The following is a 23639-nucleotide window of genomic DNA, read 5'->3' on the forward strand; positions in this document are numbered from 1 at the left end:
ATGAATTATTGGATTAATGAGAAGATGCAGGAGAGTGGTGTGGGTAACAAGAACTGAGATGGTACTGACCATGATCTAATGTGTTAATTTTTATAATATGGCATATACTGTAGTATGGTTGTTGGTTCAGATTTTTTGAATGGAGAAATGTGGGTCACAATTTTCATGGTATTGCACATTACAATCAAATTTGTGGACAGGAATTAATGATAAATTTGAGAAAATTTGTCGATGATTGCAAGGCAGCCTTCCTCTTTTTTTAGCATTATACTCGTACAATGCTAAAATACAGTGTTGATTGACTTAACAATAGAAATGTCTTATGTCAGGTTTATTTTCTAGATACCTATATTTATGCTTCCTGCTAAGTCCTACATACATCAATGAGGAGTAGTCAATAAAAACCTAATCTGTGATAACATTCAACAACTATTGTAAATATAAAAATCAATGTATTATGTTATCAGTCTTAAGGGACAGTAAGTATGTTCCTTCTTGCACTTTGGGTCAATCCATACCAAGTGGTCCAGCACTGGTTGCTTGACCACCTCAAAAAAATTTTATATTTGCTGGGTGAATTCCCCAATGTTTATTAGCCACAAAAATATGTTTTTTAAAAAATTTATTGTTTATTATTTTGAAATGGCATCCATATTTGTTCCCGGCTGCATGAGTTTTTTCGTATTTGCAAGCATCTACATTTTTTACAATTATTCAGTTTTAATATTTTTTCTGCTATTACGCTGTATAGTATAGTTACTTTTTATACAGTATCAATGGTGAGCAGCTTACACTTAAAAAAATACAGTATTTTAAAACATGGATTTTTTTTAATTTTTTTCTTTTTGTGGCTTGCAATATCTTTGTTGGGGGACCAGATAAAAGCCTGAAAATTCCACAGTTAATAGACCTTTATGATATCAAACTTCAGTATAAATTTCAACTTTGAGATTCAATTGGACATTATGGAAAAAAGATTACAAACACAAGTCAAAAATATGTTTTTTTAACATCTGCGCTATCTGGCAGACTAATCAAATAAAGTATACCAATTGCATAATGTAATACACCAAATAACACTAGCTAACGATTATTTGTCGAAACAATGCTGTGGTAATTGTTTCAGCAGGCTAACAATTGCATCTGAAAGCCTGTCTTCCCCCTTACACCAACAATTGTCTACTCTCACTTATTTAGCTAAAAGTTCTTGAAGTGTGAAGTTGAAAAATGGTGTTTCAGTGTTCTGTTGGTGTTGTTATTAATGAAGCATGTCATAAAAGTGTGTATGGAGTGTATCCTAAAGACATTATTTTAATCAAAGATTACAGTGAAGAAGAAGAAGAAGTGTTACTTTACTTATGAGTCAGCCCAGAGGTCAAATAAACATGCAAGTACCATGAAATGAAATACTTAAAAAAATTTCATCACCTTTTTGGTCAGTCTTGCATGGACCCTTTTGAGAAACATACGAAACCTATAGCAAAAGGTCTGCGAGAAATAACATTTGATCATTATTCTAAAAATAAAAGCCCTTTTGCCAAACTCACACCAGGAAAATCATTGTGTCCAACATGTTATTCTAAGATATTTGTAATTCACACGAGAAACAATAGTGAAACCTCAAATACAGAATTTTATGACTTATCAGCAACCATTAAAATGTAGATACAGCTTGTGAAATCCTGGCTATATCTCCTGCTAGTAAAATTATAAAACTAAGTCAAGATAAAAGACCAAGTGCCTTGAATACAAAAATTGAGAAAGTGGCAGCTACAGTCAAAAAGAATTTGGAAGTTTCATTTCAAAATACAATTTGTACTAAAAGAGATGGAAGTTCTAGAACTTCACCATCCAAATATTATGGTTTGATAGAAAAACTAAAAACTAAATGCAGTACTTCAAACAAAGAGGATAAAATTAAGATTATCAGTTTACTACCGAATTCTTGGAGTCATGCAAAAGTTAATGATGAATTTAATGTGTCAGAACATCTTGTTAAGTTAGCAAGGCAATTAGTACGAGAACAGGGAATTTTACCAGCATTACAAAAGAAAAGTGCATCTAATTTGGTAGAGGAAAACACAATCAATAAAGTTATTAAGTATTATGACGATGACAATAACAGCCGTTTGATGTCTGGCAAAGACTGTGTTTCTGTGAAAGAAAATGGTTCTAAGATTTAAAGACAAAAAAGGTTAGCATTGTGTAATTTAAATGAACTATTCACTGAATTTAAAAAAGAAAATCCTGATATTAAAATTGGAAGATCAAAGTTTTGCAAGCCGAGATCAAGATGGTGTATTGTTGCAGGGGCATCTCGCACCCATAATGTTTGGGTTTGTTTGTATCATCAGAATTTAAAGTGGATGATAGATGGGCCCAATGGGACTGTAAAGACCGTTTGGATGTTATGGCATGCAATATTGACAGTTACATTGTATGATCAAGGGAAAATGTGAAGATTGTCCAGGCAAACAAGCCTTACTTGACATGTCTGAAGAATCTGAGGAAGACAATTTGATGCCTAACCATATAAAATACAAACAATGGGTAACACAAGACAGAACTGAAATGATGACAGTCATAAAATCACGAGAAGAGTTTTTTGAAGTGTTTGTGGCTAACCTTGAAAATCTGAAAATGCATCATTTTATTGCAAAAGCACAAAGTAAATTTTTGAAAGACAAAGAGCAAACCTTGGCAGCTGATGAATGATTAGTTCTTGCTGACTTTTTGGAAAATTATTCCTTTGTTGTTAAAGATGAAGTACAAGGGCACTACTGGGTAAACAAACAGGCCACAGTTCTTCCATTTGTATTCTATTATAAAGATGAAGATAAACTAATGAGCCACAGCTTTTGTGTCGAAAGTGACTACCTTGAACACAACACTACAGAAGTGCACATTTTTCAACTAAAATTTAAAAAACTACATTAAACAGCACTACCCTTCCATAAAAAACTGATTTACTTTTCAGATGGGGCAGCAAGTCAATATAAAAATAAACAAAAAATTAATAACATCTCCTTTCATAAAGAAGGTTTTGAGTTTGATGTAGACTGGCACTTTTTCACTTCATGCCATGGGAAGAATGCTTGTGATGGTGTCAGGGGTACAACAAAGTGAGCTGTCACAAAAGCAAGTCTGCAGTGGACTGATGACAATCATATCATAACACCTCAAGAAATGTTTGAATTCTGTAAAAAAACATATCAAAGGAATTACCTATGTTGTTGTACATCATGAGGATACACAATAAGTCTATGACGATGTCTTGAAGGAAAGGTACAACACTTTTCAGAAGATTAACAGCACTCGATCTTTTCATTGTTTTGTACCTCATTCACACAACTTACTGAAGTGTAAGATCACATAAACTTCACCTGATAGTGAACTTCATCAGTGAGGAAAACTTGTACAACTGATTGCTTTATATTTTTTGGCAACTTATTATAGAATTGTCTCCCAGTTACATATGGACTGTGGTCGGTAGCTTTCTTGTTAGTCTGTATCCTATGATAGTCACTTTTGGCTCGAGTATTGTAATTATGGGTGTCACTGTTCTTTACACTATTTTCCTTGTTCTCTTTTACAAACATTAAGGTCTTAAATACTTCCTGGCAGATTAAAACTGTGTGCTTCTGTAAAGTTTGGAAGGTAGGAGATGAGATACTGGCAGAAGTAAAGCTGTGAGTACCGGGCGTGAGTCGTGCTTCGGTAGCTCAGATGGTAGAGCACTTGCCCGCGAAAGACAAAGGTCCCGAGTTCGAGTCTCGATCAGGCACACAGTTTTAATCTGCCAAGAAGTTTCATATCAGCGCACACTCCGCTGCAGAGTGAAAATCTCATTCTGGAAAGTCCCTATAAGACTGGCCTTTGCTTATATTAGCAATTATCCTAACTGCTCTCTTTTGAAGCCTGAAAATGCGATCCATATAGACAGTGGGTGCCCCACCCCAGACTTCAATCCCATATTGCAGATGTGAGTGTATTAATCCATAATTACAGGTGGAGCCGATATGCTCTTTCCAAGTGAGATGTTCATCAATCAATATGCCTAAAAACTTATGTTTGGCAAATGTTTCAACTGTAGAACGTGATTGAATATTAGTACTATTAAAACGTAGCAAGAACTTTATTACTACAGTCTTGTCCTTATTCAGTGTAAGCTTATTCACTGTTAGATATTCTGTGATCATTTCAAAGTTCTCTTTGTTGCTTTGGAATGCTGCCCGCTCTGTACAGCCCCAGCTAATAAAACATGTATCATCAGCATAGTTTACTAGTTTGGAGTTTTGTGGCTGTGTTATATCAATAATATATACTATAAACAAGAATGGTCCAAGTATACTTCCTTGGGGAACTCCACAATTGAGAGTTCTGTAGGCTGACTTTATTGTTTGGATCTTACTTTCATTCTTATAATTTAGTTTTGTGCACTGTCTTCTATCACAGAGATAAGAACTTAGTAATTTTAGAGCTGCTACTCTTATCCCGTAATTTTCTAACTTGGATAACAGTACTGCATGATTCACAGAATCGAATGCTTTGGACAGATCTAGGAAAGTCCCTATAACTTTGTTTCCTTCATCCAGCCTGTTTAGTAGTTCATAGAAAAAAGTTGCTAATGCTGTTACTGTAGATCGTCCTTTTTGAAACCCATGATGTGTTTTGTTTAATAGTTTGTATTTACAGAAGAAGGATTCCATTTGATCTAGACTTATTCTTTCAAGCAGCTTGGCAAGTGTTGAAGTCCCCTGGACAATTGAACTGTAAATTAGATGTGTTATTGGTTTTATTAACTCATTTTTGCATTCTTTAAGTAATGTGGACGATATGTCATCCCAGCCACTAGATGATTTTACTTTGAGTTTTGAGATTATATTCATGATCTCAAACTCTGTAACACTCCTTAGGAAAAATGAATTACCCATTTTAACTGTGTTTATTTTCAGGGCTGATTCATCTTTTTCTTCACTGCATGCCTTACTAAAATGTTTAATGAAGGCCTCACATACAGACTTTGATTCATTCAACAGTATTCCATTTTCTTCTAATGCAATGTTGCTGCAGCCTGGTTTTTCTCTATGTTCACATTCTTTGTTTACATTATGCCAGGCTGTTTTGCTAATGTTACTAGTTTTTCTTATCTGTTCAATATAATGAAGTGCTTTTAGTCTCTTCAGGGATTCCCCGTACGTCTTTCTGGTGCTTTTGTACTTTGTTAGAAGTACTGCAATTTTGTTTCTCGGAACAGCACATAAAGTTCCTTCATATTCTCCTTTAGTTTATGTATTTCTGGGGGAATTTTAAGTTTCTTTGTGGGATCTGATTTCTTTAGTTCTTTTTTTACTATTGGACATGCCTGATGAAAGCTATGGTTAAATATTTCATAGAAAAGGTCCCACTTTTCATTAATACCTTGTGATCTATATACCTTATCCCACTCTCTCTCAGCAAGCTCCTTCCTAAGTTAGTTATAATAAATCTTCCTTTTATAAGTGTGTAGGTCACTATGCTGAACTATTTCATGGTCTGTATTAATTTCTATGGATAGAGCTGTATGGTCTGAGAGATATGTTTCAACAGCTCTTACCACTATATGTTTCCTATCTAGATTCAAAAGAACATGATCAATACAAGATTGTGACTTAGGTGTTATTCTGGTTGGTTCATCATTTATTTTGTTATAGTTATAGCAATGCAATAAGTCAGAATATCTATGATAATTTACACTACCAGTATAGTTTAAAGAGTCTATGTTTACATCTCCTGTTATTATTACCTGTTTTTTGTTTGTTGATAGTTTATTCAGAAGTTGTTCAAGCTGGCAAAAGAACTCTTCTACATCACTATTTGGTGATCTATACAGGCCTACAATTATTAGGCTGTTTTTGCCTACCTTCATTTTTACAGCTGCTACTTCAAAGGCCAGCTCCATTGTAAGATTGTCAACCCATTCAAATTTTTTCACAATGTATGTAATTTCTAACAAAAATGCCAATACCCCCACCCTTGTGTATCTTTCTGTAGTATGCACTCACAATTTTGTAATTGTTTGACTTAAAACTATGAGCCTCTTCAGACTTGCATCCAAGTTCATTCACAATATATATGTGTAGTTTACATTCTCCTAGAATTTCGTCAATTTGCTCTATTTTGTTAGTAATGTACTGAACATTCTGAAGCATTACTTATAACTTTGAACTATTAAAAATACATTAAAGAATACATTCAGCTAAGTAATAATGATGTTAATTTGTAGCCCAGACTGTGTTGAACTAAATGCATTTTATCTGAAAGGCTTACGACAATCCACTACTATTGTAAAAAATGTAGATGCTTGCAAATACGAAAAAACGCATGCGGCCTGGAACAAATATGGCTGCCATTTCAAAATAATAAACAATAAATTTAAAAAAAAATATTTTTGTGACTACTAAACATTGTGGAATTCACTCAGCAAATATAAATTTTTTTTCTGACTGGTCAAGCAACCAATTATTTTTGTCTTGGACCACTTGGTATGGACTGACCCCTTTGTCACGTTTCATTGTTTGCTTGAACATGAGAATTTTACTATTTTTGCATTTCTTGTGTAGTCAAATGGATAGTATAAATTTTGCTGAGTCCCATTTTCTAGTATCAAAGGTACATTTCGACAAAGTGATTTTTCGTGTAAGATTACTTCATTGTTAGTTGGCTATAGGGTAATTGGACAATTATGCAATTGCAGAAGATGGTGTTTGTGTAGGTGTATCATGTACTTCCACGGAATTCTTTTGCCACTGAATGCCAAGAATTCTGCTATGTGTACAAATATATCGATTCTCATCGATGAATTTGATCTGTATTCTCGAACCCCCCCCCCCCCCCCCTACCCCCCTCCTCCTCCTCCCACCTCAATTCACCACCAACAAACACTACTGGCTCTTTATTTTACAACTGGGAACTTCCACTTCACCACCAACAAACACTACTGGCTCTTTATTTTACAACTGGGAACTTCCACTTCACAAAATTTTGTAATTCCACAACCTCCTTATCGCAATGTTCATTACAATCAGCCCACCAAATCCTCTGCTTCTTTACCAGTCTTCTAACTTGTTTTTGATCTTTGTCTTCATTTCATGTCTTATCTTATTCACGAACAACTCCCATACTTCTGCTATAGTGTTCCCACATCAATCCCTAACATTTATTCCTAACGCATTCCCTTCCATGTCACCCACTTTGTTTAGTTCATACTCCTTTACTAATCTCATTATTTTATCCCCCACCCCTTTTTTGTCCTCTCTGATCTCACTATTCTACCTTGGGCCTCTAACCCATTCGGGACATTCTAGCAGTCTTTTGCTCTATTTTTTAAGCAGTTCAAATTGCTCCGAATATGCCAAAGTTGTCCCTATTTTTGTATTAATATCCACCTCCTGTATTACCCTTCATTCCCCTAGCTGCTTGTCTCTTCCTCTGTCTCACACCTTACAGGAACCACAGTAAAAATAGTTTAGCTACAGCATTTTGCCTGTGTGTGTGTGTGTGTGTGTGTGTGTGTGTGTGTGTGTGTGTGTGTGTGTATCCTTCCTCACACCTTTTTTTATAGTTTTGCTATATTGCTGTATGCCTAAAAACTTATCTACTTTCAGAACAATAGCTGGTAATAAATATTTTGATGAGCACATATTTTATTGTGTCTGTAAATGAACAATATCTGTCTGCCCCTTATTACTTCACCAGACCTTTTAACGACACAAGTATCCTTTGCACAGGGGACATTTTTAATAGAAAATGCTCCAATGTTTTCATTTTTATTTAAACTAAACTATATGAGTGTCAATGGTTACAGGAAATTAACTGTAGAAAAACAACTAGGGAAGTTATTTAACTCTGTTTCATTTCCAAAAGAAAAGGTAAAACATATCTTTTATCATTAAAGAAATTGCTGCCACTAGGATTTATGGTTAAGCAAATTCACTATAAGTCTTTAAGCTAACTAGTGAATTTTCTAGTCTTGTTGCTCTGGCTGAAGCTTTACAATATGCTCCATATAATGGACAAATATGTGTATTTACACCCCACCCATCTCACACGCCCAATTATCATTACATATTAACTCATGTTGAGTTCTCACTGAATTACTGATCATTGGATTATTGCACAAATTAAGTAAATAGTGTACTGAATATGGAATCTGCAACAATGGAACAACAACAATATGGAAATGACAGATTGCTACTTACCACATAAAGGAGGTGTTGAGGCACTACGAAAAATACCATAAATATTTAAAGCTTGCAGACAACATCCTTCCTCAGAAACAGAATCATCACATATTCAGAAGTAGAATTATCACATATTCATACAACAACTCACACATATATGGCTATTGTCTTCTGCATGCCAAGACCCAACTGGCAAGGCTTACAACCTGAAGGCAGTAACCTTATGTATATGAGTTGTTGTTGTTGTTGTTTTTATGTGCAAGAGTTCTACTTCTTGTCTGAAAGCTTAAATATTTTGAGAAAATGTGAATGCTGCTTTTCAAGAAAGATTACTATTCAACTTCACGACAGGTTGTTAAGTGGTCATATATCTGCACAGAAGGCGTACTTTATTTTATTTTATTATTTCTTTCTTTTTTTTTTTTAATTTACTGCATACACAACTATTCACTGTCATCAAGAAAATGCACTTTAGAGGAAGATGATGCAATAAGATGCAACAGGAAAGAAAATCTCTGATAATAAGTTAGATGTCAGAAGACATAATTAGTAATCTTGTGCTTTTAAAAAAGTGATGGTATTAAAGGGTATTTTATAAAACTGGGGAGCAGGAGAAAAGAGCACAACAGTTTAGAGACAGAATTAACAAAATCAATAATAACAATTATATGTGTGAACTAATAAAACAGAGGAAGACAACAGAATCCTTGCTTGACCTAACCAAATAATAAACAGCGATGCCTCATCACAGAAGTGGAAACTAAGTCTGTGAACTCTGAAGAAGACCGAACTAGGAGCAACTGCATGATGAATAAACATGAATGCATCATTAATAATAAATAAATAAAAACTAGTATTCTGAAAGATATAACTACAAATTTTTCAGCATCATTATTCTGTCTTTAGGTTATAATGCACAAACTCCTATATCTCATGAATTTTCCTATCCAATAATACATAGGGACAGGAAAAACATTTTTTGTTATGTGGCCGATTCTGGTGTTATTTTTTACCACTTTCATGGTGCAGTCCTACTTTCTGCCAATTTTTTGATTACTTTGTGCCAGTTTTGGTATTAGTTTCTCATGTTTTATTTTTGAAGTACTGTGTGTTCCTTGTTTTTGACTTTTTCATTATTTTTCAGTTTTATGTTGGAAATAAATATGTAGTCATTAATTGCATTATATTTATTGATACCACATTACATTATCAAACAAAAGAACTCATTTAAGTTAGATTCGTTAAATCTAATCAGTTAAAGGAAACAATAGCTTTGCAACCACATACTGTTGAAAGGTTTTCAAAAGAAGCCTTCATATTACTTCAAAGTTCTTTTCTGGCACATTATGCTACTAATCAATCGCTACTTCACTACAGTGTGAAAACAGCTGATTGGAGTCGTAAATTTGAACAAGGAAGACAACTGCCTTCAGCATAACACCAGGCATATGACAATTTCCACATACCCTGTCGACATAAGATGTTGCTTTTCCTATAAATTATGAAGGGATTCATATCCTTTTGGAATATCTTACACTGCTGAGGCTTGCCATTCTAGATAGACAAAAAGGATTCTTTGCCATATCAGCATTAAGAGAGTTCAACAATACTTATGGCTGGAACATTAAACTAGAGAGCTGTGAACACAGATTGCCTGTATCTGTGACCATAGGAGTTGATAGCTTAGTTTGAAAGTGAAACCTAGTGAGGTTCAGTGTATGTTCACCACTGACTGAAATATTTGTCACTTCATATTTTTTAAAAGATTTCTGGTTTATCACAAAGAAATTCATTTTCCCTCAATATTGGAGCAATCTCCACCTCTAATTTGGAATACAGGTAACGTTTGTAGCTGACCTTGTCAGATTTTCCAACATTTTTGCACAACAAATCACACCAAAATGATACAGTTTCAGAAGATCAACACAGTGGATCAATGAAACCGCATAGTTTTGTAGTATGCCAGGATAAATACAAAAGGCACCAATTTTAGCTTCACAAACACATAAATCAACATGGTACCTGCTTGATTTGCTTCTATCAGCCTATCAGAACAGAGGGCATATGACATGCAAATGAGTTTCTGTCAATAGCACTGAAAAAGTTTATTTCAACATTTATTTGGTATTATTTTTACTATTTTGCAAATAATGTCTATTGTACCAGTGTGATCTGTGCAAGTACCTTTGGGCATAGGTTATGCTGAATGGTGATCAGTCATCATATTGATTTACTTGTTGGCGCAACTAAAATACCATACTTGATATTTTTCATATTTATTCTTTCATTCTACAAAAATCTGTATTGTAATTGATGCACCATATTAAAGATATCTCAAAACCACAACATTTAGTAGTACTATAAGTCATGCTAAAATGTTGGGAAATGTCATGTCAGAGACTAAAACTGTTACTATAGTGGAGCTCGTTGGAAGTAGTGTATTTTTAAAACAGTGGTTCCCATATTTATCAAGGAATGTAAGATCTGAAGATGATTTCTTAGAGGATCGAAACTGGTCATCTCAAAATAAACAACTTGAACGTGATCACGACTCTATATATTGAAATAACTTATAATATTAACAGATCACTGGTTTTCCTGGAAAAGTGTTCCAAAATTTTTTTAGATATTCTTCTAATTGACCTCTGTGCAAGATATAAAATGACAAGCGGTAAATATTATGCAAGTCTTTGAGACAAAACATATGCGAGAAGAGGCTTAGATTGCAATAGAAAAAAAAAGTCTGTGTCCTGATTACAATGCACGTGCCCACAAAATGGCAATGGCAAAGCTAAGGTATTCGAATTATTGGGATATCCACTCTGTGTACCAGATTTGGCTACCTAAGGTAGATGAAGGAAACAGAATAGACTGTCCGTACAAAATCATGCACAAACAGTTTTAGTTTTTACATCATGACAATATACTACTGTCATCGTAAATAAGTTTCTGGAGAAAAATAATTCTGTTCTTCTTGTATTACCTGAGTTAGATGAATATATGTAGGATTCTTCCATCAATTAACACACACACACACACACACACACACACACACACACACACACACACACACAGAGAGAGAGAGAGAAAAAGAGAGAGAGAGAGAGAGGGGGGGAGGGGGGCAGGGGGGAGGGGGGCTCTAATAAGATGATCTTCCACAACCACACAAAACATGGAATGGTGGAGTTCTGGCATGCCTGAAATATGCAATTCACAGTCTCATTTCTTTACAGGGGAGTTCTGATTTGTGGAACTGATGCACAGATATATTAAATCATATAAAAGTTCTCCTTCAACAGTATTCTAAATGTAGCTATAATTTAAAATAGTATTTAAAAGTACATAAGTTATAACTCTTAAATGCCAAACCCTTAACAGATGGAAATATAATGCCCCTAAGTAAAGCTGACTTTATAAGACACTACCAACAGCAAAATTTAAAGACAAACAGATCCATGCATATAAGATGCATGCATACATACTATCATGCAGGCTACTATTAATAAAGAACTTTCACATTTACCGTTCTTTAAAGATTTGATTACTTGGCCCGACTCTCATGCCCTACACAAAGGCACAATACAAACTGATTTACTGTTGCAGAAAAATAACAACACTTACAACTAACAAGTCATTTGAAAATATTGAAGCAAACAGACATATCAACCACATTAGCAAAACATGAAAAAGTAAAAACATTAGTTTCAATACTGCAGCCATCACTGATTACTGGAAAGGAAAATACAGACCATAATGATCTATTATGGGATCATTAAATCAGTAAGTAATTCATAATTTTGAGGTACATACTTCTATTAGATCGTGTCAACACTGCAAGACTTTCAATTGGAACAAAACACTTCCAGCATTTGAAACTGTATTCCTTTAAATTTACTTGAGGAAAAAATTTCTGTAGGGGGTATGGCTCCTACTGAGTGTGCGCATTTCTTCTAAATTTTATTTTCAGTGCCGCATGAGTAACTTACAAAAACTCGATACAGAGGAATACCGATTTTAAATAAGTATTAAAACGTGATTGAAAGTAAAATTGAGGAGGAGACTTCCTTAAAGAATAAGTTGTCTGTAACAATTTATTAAAAAAATAACTTCTATGGATATGGTGTACTGCTACTTTGATTTATAGTAAATACCAGAACAACAAATCATTCAAAAAACAAAACTGAAATGCTACTAACTTTTCCTTTTTTTTTTTTTTTTTTTTTTTTTGAACTGAAATACAAATATACAATTTACAAGTCTGGATCAGAACAAAGCATTTGCATTCCATCATTTTTGTTTCACATTAGAAACTAAGTAACCCTGATCAACATTGTACTGCCATCAAGAACAACAAAAAGTGATTGAAACCCCACTGTGTGTCTCATGTAACTGATCATTCGTGCTTTTCATCTATCTACAGGAAATGAAAGAAAGTTTATTCATGCAAATATCACTCTCTTCTTTAGAAAATATCCCTGGGTTGATAGCAATACATTGATTCTAGCTAGTTTGAAACAGACCACAATTACAACAAATTAATAGAGAGAACAATATATATGCTAACTGTAAAAACTTTATAGAAGTTTGACCCTTAACTTCATGAATTTTTATGACTGGAAATAATAGTGCAAAACATCACAATGACAGGGAAGCAACTCCGATCTTATGAATATCACTATTAATGGCAGTGGCTTTCAGTATCCAGTTTAATGGCAATCTCTTAAAAGTTAACAAGTCAAAAATATCAAAGCACATTATCTCCAATTTATTTACTGAAAGCCACAGCATTTTATGATTCAGTATCTTGAAATTATCTTAAGTTATTAGAAATCAAATAGAGGGTAGGAAATGCTACCTACAATTTGTACAGCAACCGCAACAGACAAATAGGACTTGAAGTATGTGAGAGGGATGCAGAATTGAAAAAGGAGTGAGACAGTGTCAATCTCTCCCCTATGCTATTTAGTCTGTACACTCAGCAGGCAGTAATGGCAGAGCCAAGAAGAAATTCTGAAAGGGGTTCAGGGAGAAAAATAAAAACTTTGAGGAATGCTGATGGCAAAGACCTTGGAAGATATGTTGAACAGAATTGATAGTTTCTTGAAAAGAGGTTATAAGATGAATATTAACATAATTAGAAAACAACAGTAATGTAGTGCAAGAAAATTAAATTTGGCGATGTGAAAGGAATTAGATTAGGAAATGAGGCATTTGAAGTAGTAGATGAGTTTTGCTATTTGGGCAGAAAATTAACCGTTATTGGCAGAAGGAAAGGAATATAAAATGTAGTCAGGTAGTAGCAAGAACACTTTTATAATGGCATTTTTAAATGTACAATATAAATTTAAGTGTCAGGGAGTCTCTTCTGAAGGTATGTGACTGGAGTGTCAATAAGTAGTTATGGCAAGAGGAGAATAGGAGTTTCTGAAAGGTGGGGTTACTAGAATTCAGAAGCTCAGATGGGTAGTGGCTGTGGACGAGGTGAAGCTTTTTGCAGATCTTCTGCAACCCTTAACGTTTGACATCTTCCTCAATGGCGATCCCATTTTTAAGTAGGATAACTTTCCACATCACAATGCCACAAACAAGCGACCATGATTTGAGAAGCATGGTAGTGACCTCACACTGATGTCTCAGCCACAAATTTGTCTGATTGGAACCCAATGGATTACATGAGGGACACTGTTGCTTACCAGCTCCAAACCCACAAATCACAACAGGACTGTAATTTACAGGAAACACATGACCAGTGCATAAATATCTCATGCCACACACAACCAGAAACCTACCAAGGACTGGCTGAATCCATACCACAAAGAATTTGTACTTTATTGCATCCCAAAGGTGGTCATAATGTTTTGCTTCTTCAGTCTATTTCACAACAATAACATAGATGAACTAAGTCATTTGTAATCACAGATGAATATGTAATAACAGGAATCATTTATGGCTTCAGAAACTAGAAGTTCTACTGCATAACTGGTGCTCAGCTGTAATCAAAAAGGTAAATTCCACGCAGTTTCGAAAAGAGAAACTGAGAAGCTGCTCCTGTAATATGAAAATAGATATGGCATATTGCACATCGTGCAAACAGGAAGACTGCAGAAGATTTTTGTGGCAGAGATGGCATTGTTTGTTGTCTGTATTACGTTGCCTTGTAGCCATTTTGCTTTAGCTTCCATGGAGTTCAAGTGTACCCTTATTTATATCTGTACAGGCAACATCAGAATGAATTATTTTGTATTACATTAAATTGCAGGCATGTACTTACAAACCAGTGTGCTGCAAGACAGATTAAAAAGAAAAGGAAGATGGGGTTAAGTTAAATATTCTGTTGACATCAAGCTATGAGAGACAGCACAAGTTACATATCCAGTCATATTGGTGAGTGAAATTTGTTTCCTTGCACGTCTGTCCAAAAGCATTTTACTTTTTTCAGGTGTTCACACAGTGTAATGTGATAAGTTTCAAACATGACATGGAGCAAGTTTATGGGTTTCATCAGATTGCACAAATTGTTTCATTAGACAGGGAGGTATATAACTTTACTGACAGACAGCAATCTCTCTCACAGGAGTATAAATGCCAGAAATCAGCATTTTTTTATGTGAAGTTTCATGTAGCATATGTTGCTCTGAACATGAGATACGTTACCACTACGCCTCAACACAGTACACAATAATGGTTACCGTAATCAGAAAACACTGTGATGGACAACTGGGAAAATTAAGTATCACAGTTACAATATTTTAGTTTCTGCTAATGTAAGTCATATTCTGAATATCATGATAATCTTAAGAGTGCCTTTCCAGTTGGTATCTGCTGGTTGTTCATGGTACAAGGAAAGCTGGCTGATGGTTGACTGTGCAGACAGTGCACTAAAATAGGAAAAGTGTTCGATGTTCAATGTGAGCTGTGTGGTGATGGGTGCAAATGAATAACACGTATTACACTGCCAAAAACTTGTCACCTACCTGTAAACTAAGTGCTACATTGTACTAGTGAGACATGCTGTAAAAGTGGATGTGAGACAAAAAGCCCAGATTGGAAAGGATGGGAGAAGGGGCTGGTCATGGTTTTGCTGAATGAAACACCCTACTATTAATTGAAAGTCATCTAGAAAATCAGTGGCAAGTCTAAATCAGAATGGGCAGACCTAGGGATACTACGTACAGTTCTCTATAAGAATAAAAACTTATCTTTCCCAGTGGAAACATGATTTTTCACATCTTTTATCTCAGTTTATTTTGAGATATTCAACTCGAAGAATCATATATTACTTACAATGATTAAAAAAATTTCAACAGTTCCAATAAGTTTACTGTCTAGTATTAATCAAGCTGTATCTTCAGTACTTTATCGTAATGATTTACAGCACTTTGCCATCATAATGATTTACATGAAAATACCTGCAAATGGAACTCTCAATATCCAACTTGAATGTGTAAACAAGAGGCACTCTTGTACAACAAAATTTTGTTGGATAAGACAATAGCTGACTATTACTTCATCTCCATTTCTTCTGGCTCAGTATTCCATAATTATTAATTAACACTGTGTTTGGTTTTAGTAATCAATCCACATAGAAAAATCAGATTCTGACTCACAAGTTACAATGACCTCAGCAGTAAAAATTGTTATGAGAAAAATGATTTATTTTTAATAATGTGTGGCAAGAACAGAGCCACATTAAAGAACTAGCTGCTTCCCTGTCATTTTATAAAACCAACAACAAAAAAGTCTACAACATTTACTGTTTAGTATGTAGCTGTGTTGCAATATCTGAATTAAATGTTAATGTTACATACCCGCAAAACACCATCGGCCTGTTGCTCTGGCAAAAATCACAAGGAAGATGACAAGTAGCACGAAGAGGATTGCCACTACAATACCAATAATTGAGCCAGCTCCAAGCTCCATCACTGCAAGCACATTATTTCTAAAATCAATGCTGTATACAAAGAAATAAACATATAGTAAAGTCAAGTAGAAGCAAAATAAATAGACAATAAGCCAGAAATTAGAAATGCTTGTAGCTGAACCAATAGTCTGGAATATGGGGAACACTTCATCTCCTGAATTTAGAAGACTAAACAGTATGAAACAAATCTGACTTTCAGAGTAAAGTAAATATTGCTTTCTATTTTACCTATCATATATTTATCTCGGGTATCTAACTATGCACAATATTACTAACTACAGTAAACCATGATCAAAGAAAGTGAAAGTGTTCTCCTATATGTGATCCACCTAAACCTCACCAACATGCTATCGATTTCAGTATGTTGTCTATGATATATCATACACAACTATATATTAAAATAAAAGACATTCAAATAGTTCTCTCTTAATAATAATGCATTGCAAAACACAGAAGTAATGAAGTAGACTGTTTAAAGTAGTTTATAAACAATAAACAATGAGAAAATTGCATTTAATATGTTGGATAGCATTCTGTGAACAAATACATTACATAAAATTACAAAATGCTGAAATTTTCATGGACAGTTTCTACAGTTACCCAAAGATATTTGTTAAGTAATCATGCAATGTAAAAACACTAACTAATTATTTTTAATGCAGGAAGCAAGAGCATCTAGAAAATAGTCTGTAGGGGGATGGGGTGGGTAAGACCTGGAGGGGATGGACTATTTTTAACATTTCTGAAGACGAATGGCAGCTTGCAAGTAGCCATTAAAAAGGTCCAGTTTCAACCCTGTTAAATACCTGTGTAATATCGACTTCTCAATCATCATCTTGAAAGAAAAACACCTGACTGCACTATATCACTATATTTTTTCCTTCCCCCAAGAGTTACATGGAGGGGGGAGGTCGTTGCATGTGGTGCCACCTCGCCCCCGGGTGTGTGCGCCCTCGGCAGGAAGCATCGCAGTTTTCCTGCAAATTCTAATATATTAAAGGTAAGGAAAAGGGATACAATGTTAGTGTTCCACATTCCGTTAACATGGAGACCACCACAACAAGGAGCATTAATTTAGCTTGGATAAGGACAAGTGACAGGCCTGTCTGGATAGCCAAGCACATTACTACACCCTCTTCTGGGACACAAGGACCCACGTCTGTCCTGGATTGAATCCACCTCACATATTAACAAACCAGTGCAGTGTGCCAGACAGCTTGGATGTTATTTATGGTTGGTTTTCCACATCCACCTAGCTAAACACTGGGCTGGTTCCCACAGCCCACCTCAGATACATGATGCACAAACAACATGTGAAAATATCTGTTGCTGCCAGAAGGGATACACTGATTCCTGTCCAGGATGAGGGAGAGCTGGTAGTAGCTTTAAAATTCGTTAGGGAATGGCAAGCCTTCCTAATAATAGCCTATATATGGGTATGGTTGGTTCTCTGTGAAAACTAAATAAGCACCATACTAGTCCCAACCTGAGGCATTGGCTGGATACACGGTACAGGAAGGGGAAGGGAAAAAGGGGAAAAAGGGGGGGAAAGGGGAAGGGGAAAGGGAAAGGAAAGACAAGAGCTGGAATTATCATATCATTCACTTGCTATGAGTTAGAAAAACCACAGAAAATTTTTATGTGGTGACCAGATGGTTTGATAAACAATCAGATAAAATGTATATGATCTGACTACAAATGAATATGTATAATCACCATCTCTTTGAATGGAGCAGTAAGCAGTAAAACCTTTTAGTAAGGTGACACAGAATTTTTTCAACTTATATATAAACATATTGGTACAATAAAAATGATGCAAGTATTGCCCTCCCTTTCACTCCATTCCTCATTCAACAACTAGCTTGCCTCTCTTCTTACATGAATATTAATATATTTCATAAATAAAGAAAATAAGCAAATTTATTTGTTTGGATGCCAATGTAATGCACACTTGTTTTAAAAAATTATTTCTTCAAAATACATTATTACTAGTTTTATATTTTCTAATTCAAGAAATGAGTGTTGAACAAAACTTTCAATAGCCTCCCCACACCTTCTATCATCAATCATTATCAATAAGATACTTTCCAAAATTAAGAACAACTAATATGACATTCTTACTTTTCTCTCGTTCTTCATGTCATCATGCATAATACAAATTCTTACAGCCAAAGAAGGCATGCACCTAACATGATCTGGAGGAAATATTTAGTTCATCTGCTTTGTGAAGATATTGTGTTTTCTTTGAAGAATCATTTAACTAAAAGAGCAGCGGTTAATCAATTTCAATATTCATTCATCAATGTTCTACAAAATAATATAACTCAGAAAACAGTTACTATGAATTATAATATAAAATAATACAACTTAGAAAATGATTACTATGAATTATAATACCTTCCAAAGGCGTAATTTCAACATGCACTAATAGTACTACCTATACTAGCAACTACAGAAATAGCACTGATTCCCTTTCCAGATTACTTTTACTACATGTCAATCACCTGAAAATCCATTTTGAGCTGCAAAAATAATATTTGAAATGTATAGATAAGTTGGGTGAACATACTTAAAACAGAAAATTATGATATAATGCACATTCAAATGCTAATCATTATATTATGATGCCTACCTGTAGGTTCTGAACTTGTAGACAGAGATATTTTGTAAGTTGCTGATCCATAGTAATTTGATGCTTTAAGTGTGAACTGCTTATTTATATCTGTCTCTTCAACACGGGTGATTCTTAAGGTTGCTTCCCATGTGCCTCCTCCCTGTAATTATAACACATATACTGTCACATAATGTGGGCTATGAAAGAAAAAATCATAAAATCATGTTGTCAATAACTCTCATGTAATGAATATGTGCAGTTATACTGGACTTAAACATCGATAGAGAGAGAGAGAGAGAGAGAGAGAGAGAGAGAGAGAGAGAGAGAGAGAGAGCTTATGGAGGATTTGAATGTTAAGGCAATTTACCTACAAGGCTATAATGAATTTTTAGAGCAACTCCCCTGAAAATATTCCACAGTCCTGCATGCAAGCAAAAAGTCCAAGGAGAAAAGTAGTCCTGCTGTATACTGAGGTATGTTGAACCTTAGTAAGCAAGCTGGAATGTTAGTGTTGCCATTAAGACTTAAAACTGAGCAAAACTTGTGAAGTGGACACTTTGTGATCTGAGCAAGGCCTCTGTGCATTATGGACTTTTATGGTATTAAAGATAAAGCCTGAAACATCTATAATCACATCTCAAGAACTGTCAGAAAGTTGTCTGTCTAGGCAAAGGAAACTTTAAACAATAGAAACTCAAGGTCCGAATATCAACAATGTAAGGAAACAATAGATTGCTATTTACCATCAAGATGATACGTTACATTGTAGATAGGTGCAGTGAAAATAATAATAATAATAATAATAATAATAATAATAATAATACCTTTACCTTTCAGCCACAGCCTTCATCAGAAAAAGAAAGAGAAATACAGACACATTCATTCACGCACACGTGGCCACCATCTCTGGCAGCTTGGACCAGAACTCTCGTCAGAAATGGCATTGTGTGTGTGTGTGTGTGTGTGTGTGTGTGTGTGTGTGTGTGTGAGGGGGGCTTGCACGTGTGAATAAATGTGTGTGTTTGTTTCTTCTTCTGACAAAGACTGTGGTTGAAAGCTAATGTGTGAGCATCTTTTAATATTTCCCGTCTGTAACTTAACGTGTCATCTTTATGGTGAGCAGCACACTATCTTTTTCATAACTGTCAACAGAAACTTTGTTACTTCTGATAATGATTAACCACCTGCCCTCACTTATAAAATCCAACACAATACCACATGCTGATGACACAACCTTACTTCACTATAGTAATGACTTCAATACTCTGAAAAATTGTATTGATTATACAACCCCCCAAGTATCTTATTAGTTTAGAGTATATGGATTTCTAATTGGTGAAAATAACATACAATATGGTTTTTACTTTAAAAAAACTTTCTTCTGATGATCCTGCTTTTGTAAAGTTCTTGGGTGTATACTCAGTTGATACATTACTGTCAGGTATATTAATGGCAAGTTGTTTAGAATAATTTATTTGTTAAAGTGTCTAATGAACTGCATGTGCTAAATCTGTGTTAGAACATTCTGTGTTGCATTTTTTCAAGACATTATTTTATTTGGTACTACAAGACGACTGATAAATCTAAAAAAATGAAAGTTTTGCAATTATTTGTTTGTGTGCAAGTACATGACTGCAGTGCTGGACCACACTGAAATCCCTGCATTACAAAAGTGTAGCATATTGCTAGAGGATCCAAAAATAAATAGTGCAGTCCATTGCTAAAGTAGAGTACCGTGTGGTGATTTGTTTTTGGGAGCAACATAAATGTTAAGAAGTGTCAAGCCAATTCAGATGACTACTTCAGGTTTCTGAACTGACCTGACATGGATGCAACACTTCTGCTGCTGTCAAAAACAAACTACCACACAATTCTCCATTTTATCAGTGGGCACCTCCAATGGTGTGCTATGGCAGTGTGGCATGAGGATTTCAACATACACCAGGACTTCAGAAATGTAACAGCAAGTAAACAGAACATTAATTATGTAAATTTTATTTTTTTGAATTGGCCTATCCCAACTTTAGGGCAACTCTAGTTATGTATGTGTTTCTACTGTAGCAGAAGGCCACTGGAGTAATTACTGGCTCTTCGTATGAGGCACATTGCAAACCTCTGTTTTCTGAGCAATGGGGTTAATCCTATCAATTCAATAGGGAATATACAGATATGAATGCAATATAGGTAGTTATGAAAGCTATTTGGTTTGCAAAAATCTATATACTGAGTGTCAGCAGAAGAGGACACACAGAAAAATGTAAAATTATGGGCATCTGAAGAGAGAAAGGGTAGAAGGAAAGTAAATTGGCAAGCCTTAGCGATACACAAAGAGTCACACAGGACCCAAGATTAGGAGAGACTTACCATATTTTCATTTCATTGATCTACATAAATGATGGGTATGAGTACATAAGTATGACAGCTTTGGAATACACCATTTACCTAAGTAAAGATATGTCTAAATGGTACTTTCTGAAATCAAAATTTATGAGGTGTATTTAGCTCATCCTTCTTACCAAGTTTTCTGGAATGCTTGCTTGATAGTGGTTTTCAGGATCAGTGGAACCCTCTTGAACCTGTTTTCCATCAACTTCCCATACTACTCTTGGCGTTGGGTTTGCTTGGATTTGCACTTTGATTATTCCTTCCTTACCAACTTCAAATCCAAACTGCTCAGTTGGAGAGGATAACTGTGGCTGAGGTGGATCTGTTAGCAGGCAGAAGGACAAAAATCATACACCATCCACAATCGAGTGCTATACGAAAAATGTAAAATTATTATTCTAAACCCAAGTATAAAATAGACACAACAATTGTAATAATTATGTATTCAATAAGGATGTGAATGCTTGGATAAGAGACAAGAGCAAACAGCAGGAATACAATGAGACAACATGGATTATTTTGATTTGGTTTCTCTGTCAAGGGGTTTTCTAAAAGGAAATTTACCTTTCTCCAATTGCAACCAATAAATTTAATGGGAATATTTTGTTTTTATATAGATACAGTGTAAAATGTTGAAAGTAGGAATCACAACAGGCTTAAGTTAATGTGACAACACTGTTATTGCCATTGAAATTTCTATATTTTCTTTGGTTTATTAGAAAATGTTAAAATAATGAACAAGTTGCAAGTAGTGATGCTAATGTTTAACTCATTATTTCTGTGACTCCATCAGGAAATTTAATTTCCAACCACAGTAAGCAAAGCTTTAACATGAGAACAGATCATTGCTTGCACTGAAGGCAGAGAATAATGAATTTCTTCATGTGGGAACGAAGAAAACTTATTGCCAAATACTAACTGTACACAACAAAATAACATTTCCAGCTCTAGGGAGACTGTTTTGAAGCTACTTTTCCAATTAGTACCTGTCCTTTTAAATTGGAAGACTCCCAGTTTCACACGAAAATGGAACTCTGTGCTCAGTTTATACTTCTGGCACATAAGGAAAACATTACCAACATGTCAGGGCAATATAGGCCTTTTAAAATATTCCTCTGAAACCCATTTAAGACTTTACTGACTTGTCAAAAGAACAGAACTGCTCAGTTCAGTACTATATAAACTGAAGGTGGAGGGGAAAAGAAAGAGAGGAAACTACTGATGTCAGCTGCATCAGGACTTAATGAGGAATCAGCAATGATGAGTGAAAATGTACCAGATTGGTATTCGAACCTGGGATTCCCTGCTTATTACCCAGTTGCATTAACCACTATGTACCAGGACACAGTATTTATCACAACTGTGCAAACTATCTTGCCACGCCTCCCAGCTGACCCACATTCCCACCAAGCACCACCTATTGGCAGTCCCCATCCATGTCCTCCTTGCTCACTACTCTGAAATTACTGCAGAAGGTTGAATGTGTGTGTGTATCTGCACTGTACGTGGTTGATTCATTGCCCATCAAGGTGAATCAGTTATATGAATGCATGATGTCTGTTCTTTAAGAATGTCCACAAGAACAAACACCACATATTCATATCAGTGCAGTACATCACACTAAGTTACAAAGCAATATGATACCTTAAAAATAATGTCACTCCTTGAAGAATTGTTCTCTTCTACTGAAATCCAAAGGGTAAGAACACATTAGAGATTTAATAAAATCATCTGTCACCAGGCACTGTCATCTTACCTTCTTTGTTTAATTTATGATCATCATGTCTTTAGTCACACAAGATCAATGAATACTTAAAATCATGACATGAAAACCATCTTTTCCATGTTTTAGGACATTATATGCTCATGATTATCCTCCATGTGGTTTTCACATGAATGATTCCACAAGATGATGATGATTCACAAAATGACAAGACGCATCTTCCAAGAAATTTATACACACTACAATTATTTTAATTTTTTAATAGATTCTAATTGAAATAATATACTTTTGGCTACCATAAAAGGAAGGAGCTTACAAAGAATCAATTTCAACCTTAACCTTGTACTTGTACTCAACAAATAAGAAACAAAAAAGTAACAAAAAGAAAATACAGCCAGAAGCTGTAGATCACCAGCTGATCTGTAACAAAATTACATCTGAATTAATACAAAGTTCCAAGATTTCCAGCAATATAAGCTTATTGAAAGATCATTACATTTCAGACAGTGTCACTCATTATCATCTGGCAAAGTGGTGGGACTGCATGTACATTGCCTTTATTTACGAGGAGCCAGGTAGCAACCTGACCATTCTGAATGTCACAGAGCAGTTGGAAGGGGCTGGAAAGGCAGGTCCTGACATGATCACTCAGGCTCAATCTCATGTGCCACCTGGATGTTTTTAAGCTGGTGAGGATCACATTGTATTATGACCAGTAACGAGTACCTATCAGAGCTGAGTTGACAGCCTCCATTTACCTTTAGGAGGCTGTCA

The 23639-nt window shown here is 35.0% G+C and overlaps 1 protein-coding gene across 1 annotated transcript in view; it reads right to left on the bottom strand.

The window, feature by feature from the left end:
- Positions 1–23639, bottom strand: part of LOC124711120 (fasciclin-3) — a 147791-nt gene that overhangs the window by 97277 nt on the left and 26875 nt on the right. The window contains exons 5-8 of the mRNA XM_047241001.1: positions 21274–21464; positions 18776–18917; positions 18648–18665; positions 16031–16144 (exon numbers count right to left, since the gene is read on the bottom strand). Coding sequence (XP_047096957.1) covers positions 16031–16144; positions 18648–18665; positions 18776–18917; positions 21274–21464 — 465 coding nt within the window. The remainder of the gene's footprint in view (positions 1–16030; positions 16145–18647; positions 18666–18775; positions 18918–21273; positions 21465–23639) is intronic.

The sequence above is a fragment of the Schistocerca piceifrons genome, chromosome 8 (assembly GCF_021461385.2).
Source record: "Schistocerca piceifrons isolate TAMUIC-IGC-003096 chromosome 8, iqSchPice1.1, whole genome shotgun sequence".
Lineage (NCBI taxonomy): Eukaryota > Metazoa > Arthropoda > Insecta > Orthoptera > Acrididae > Schistocerca > Schistocerca piceifrons.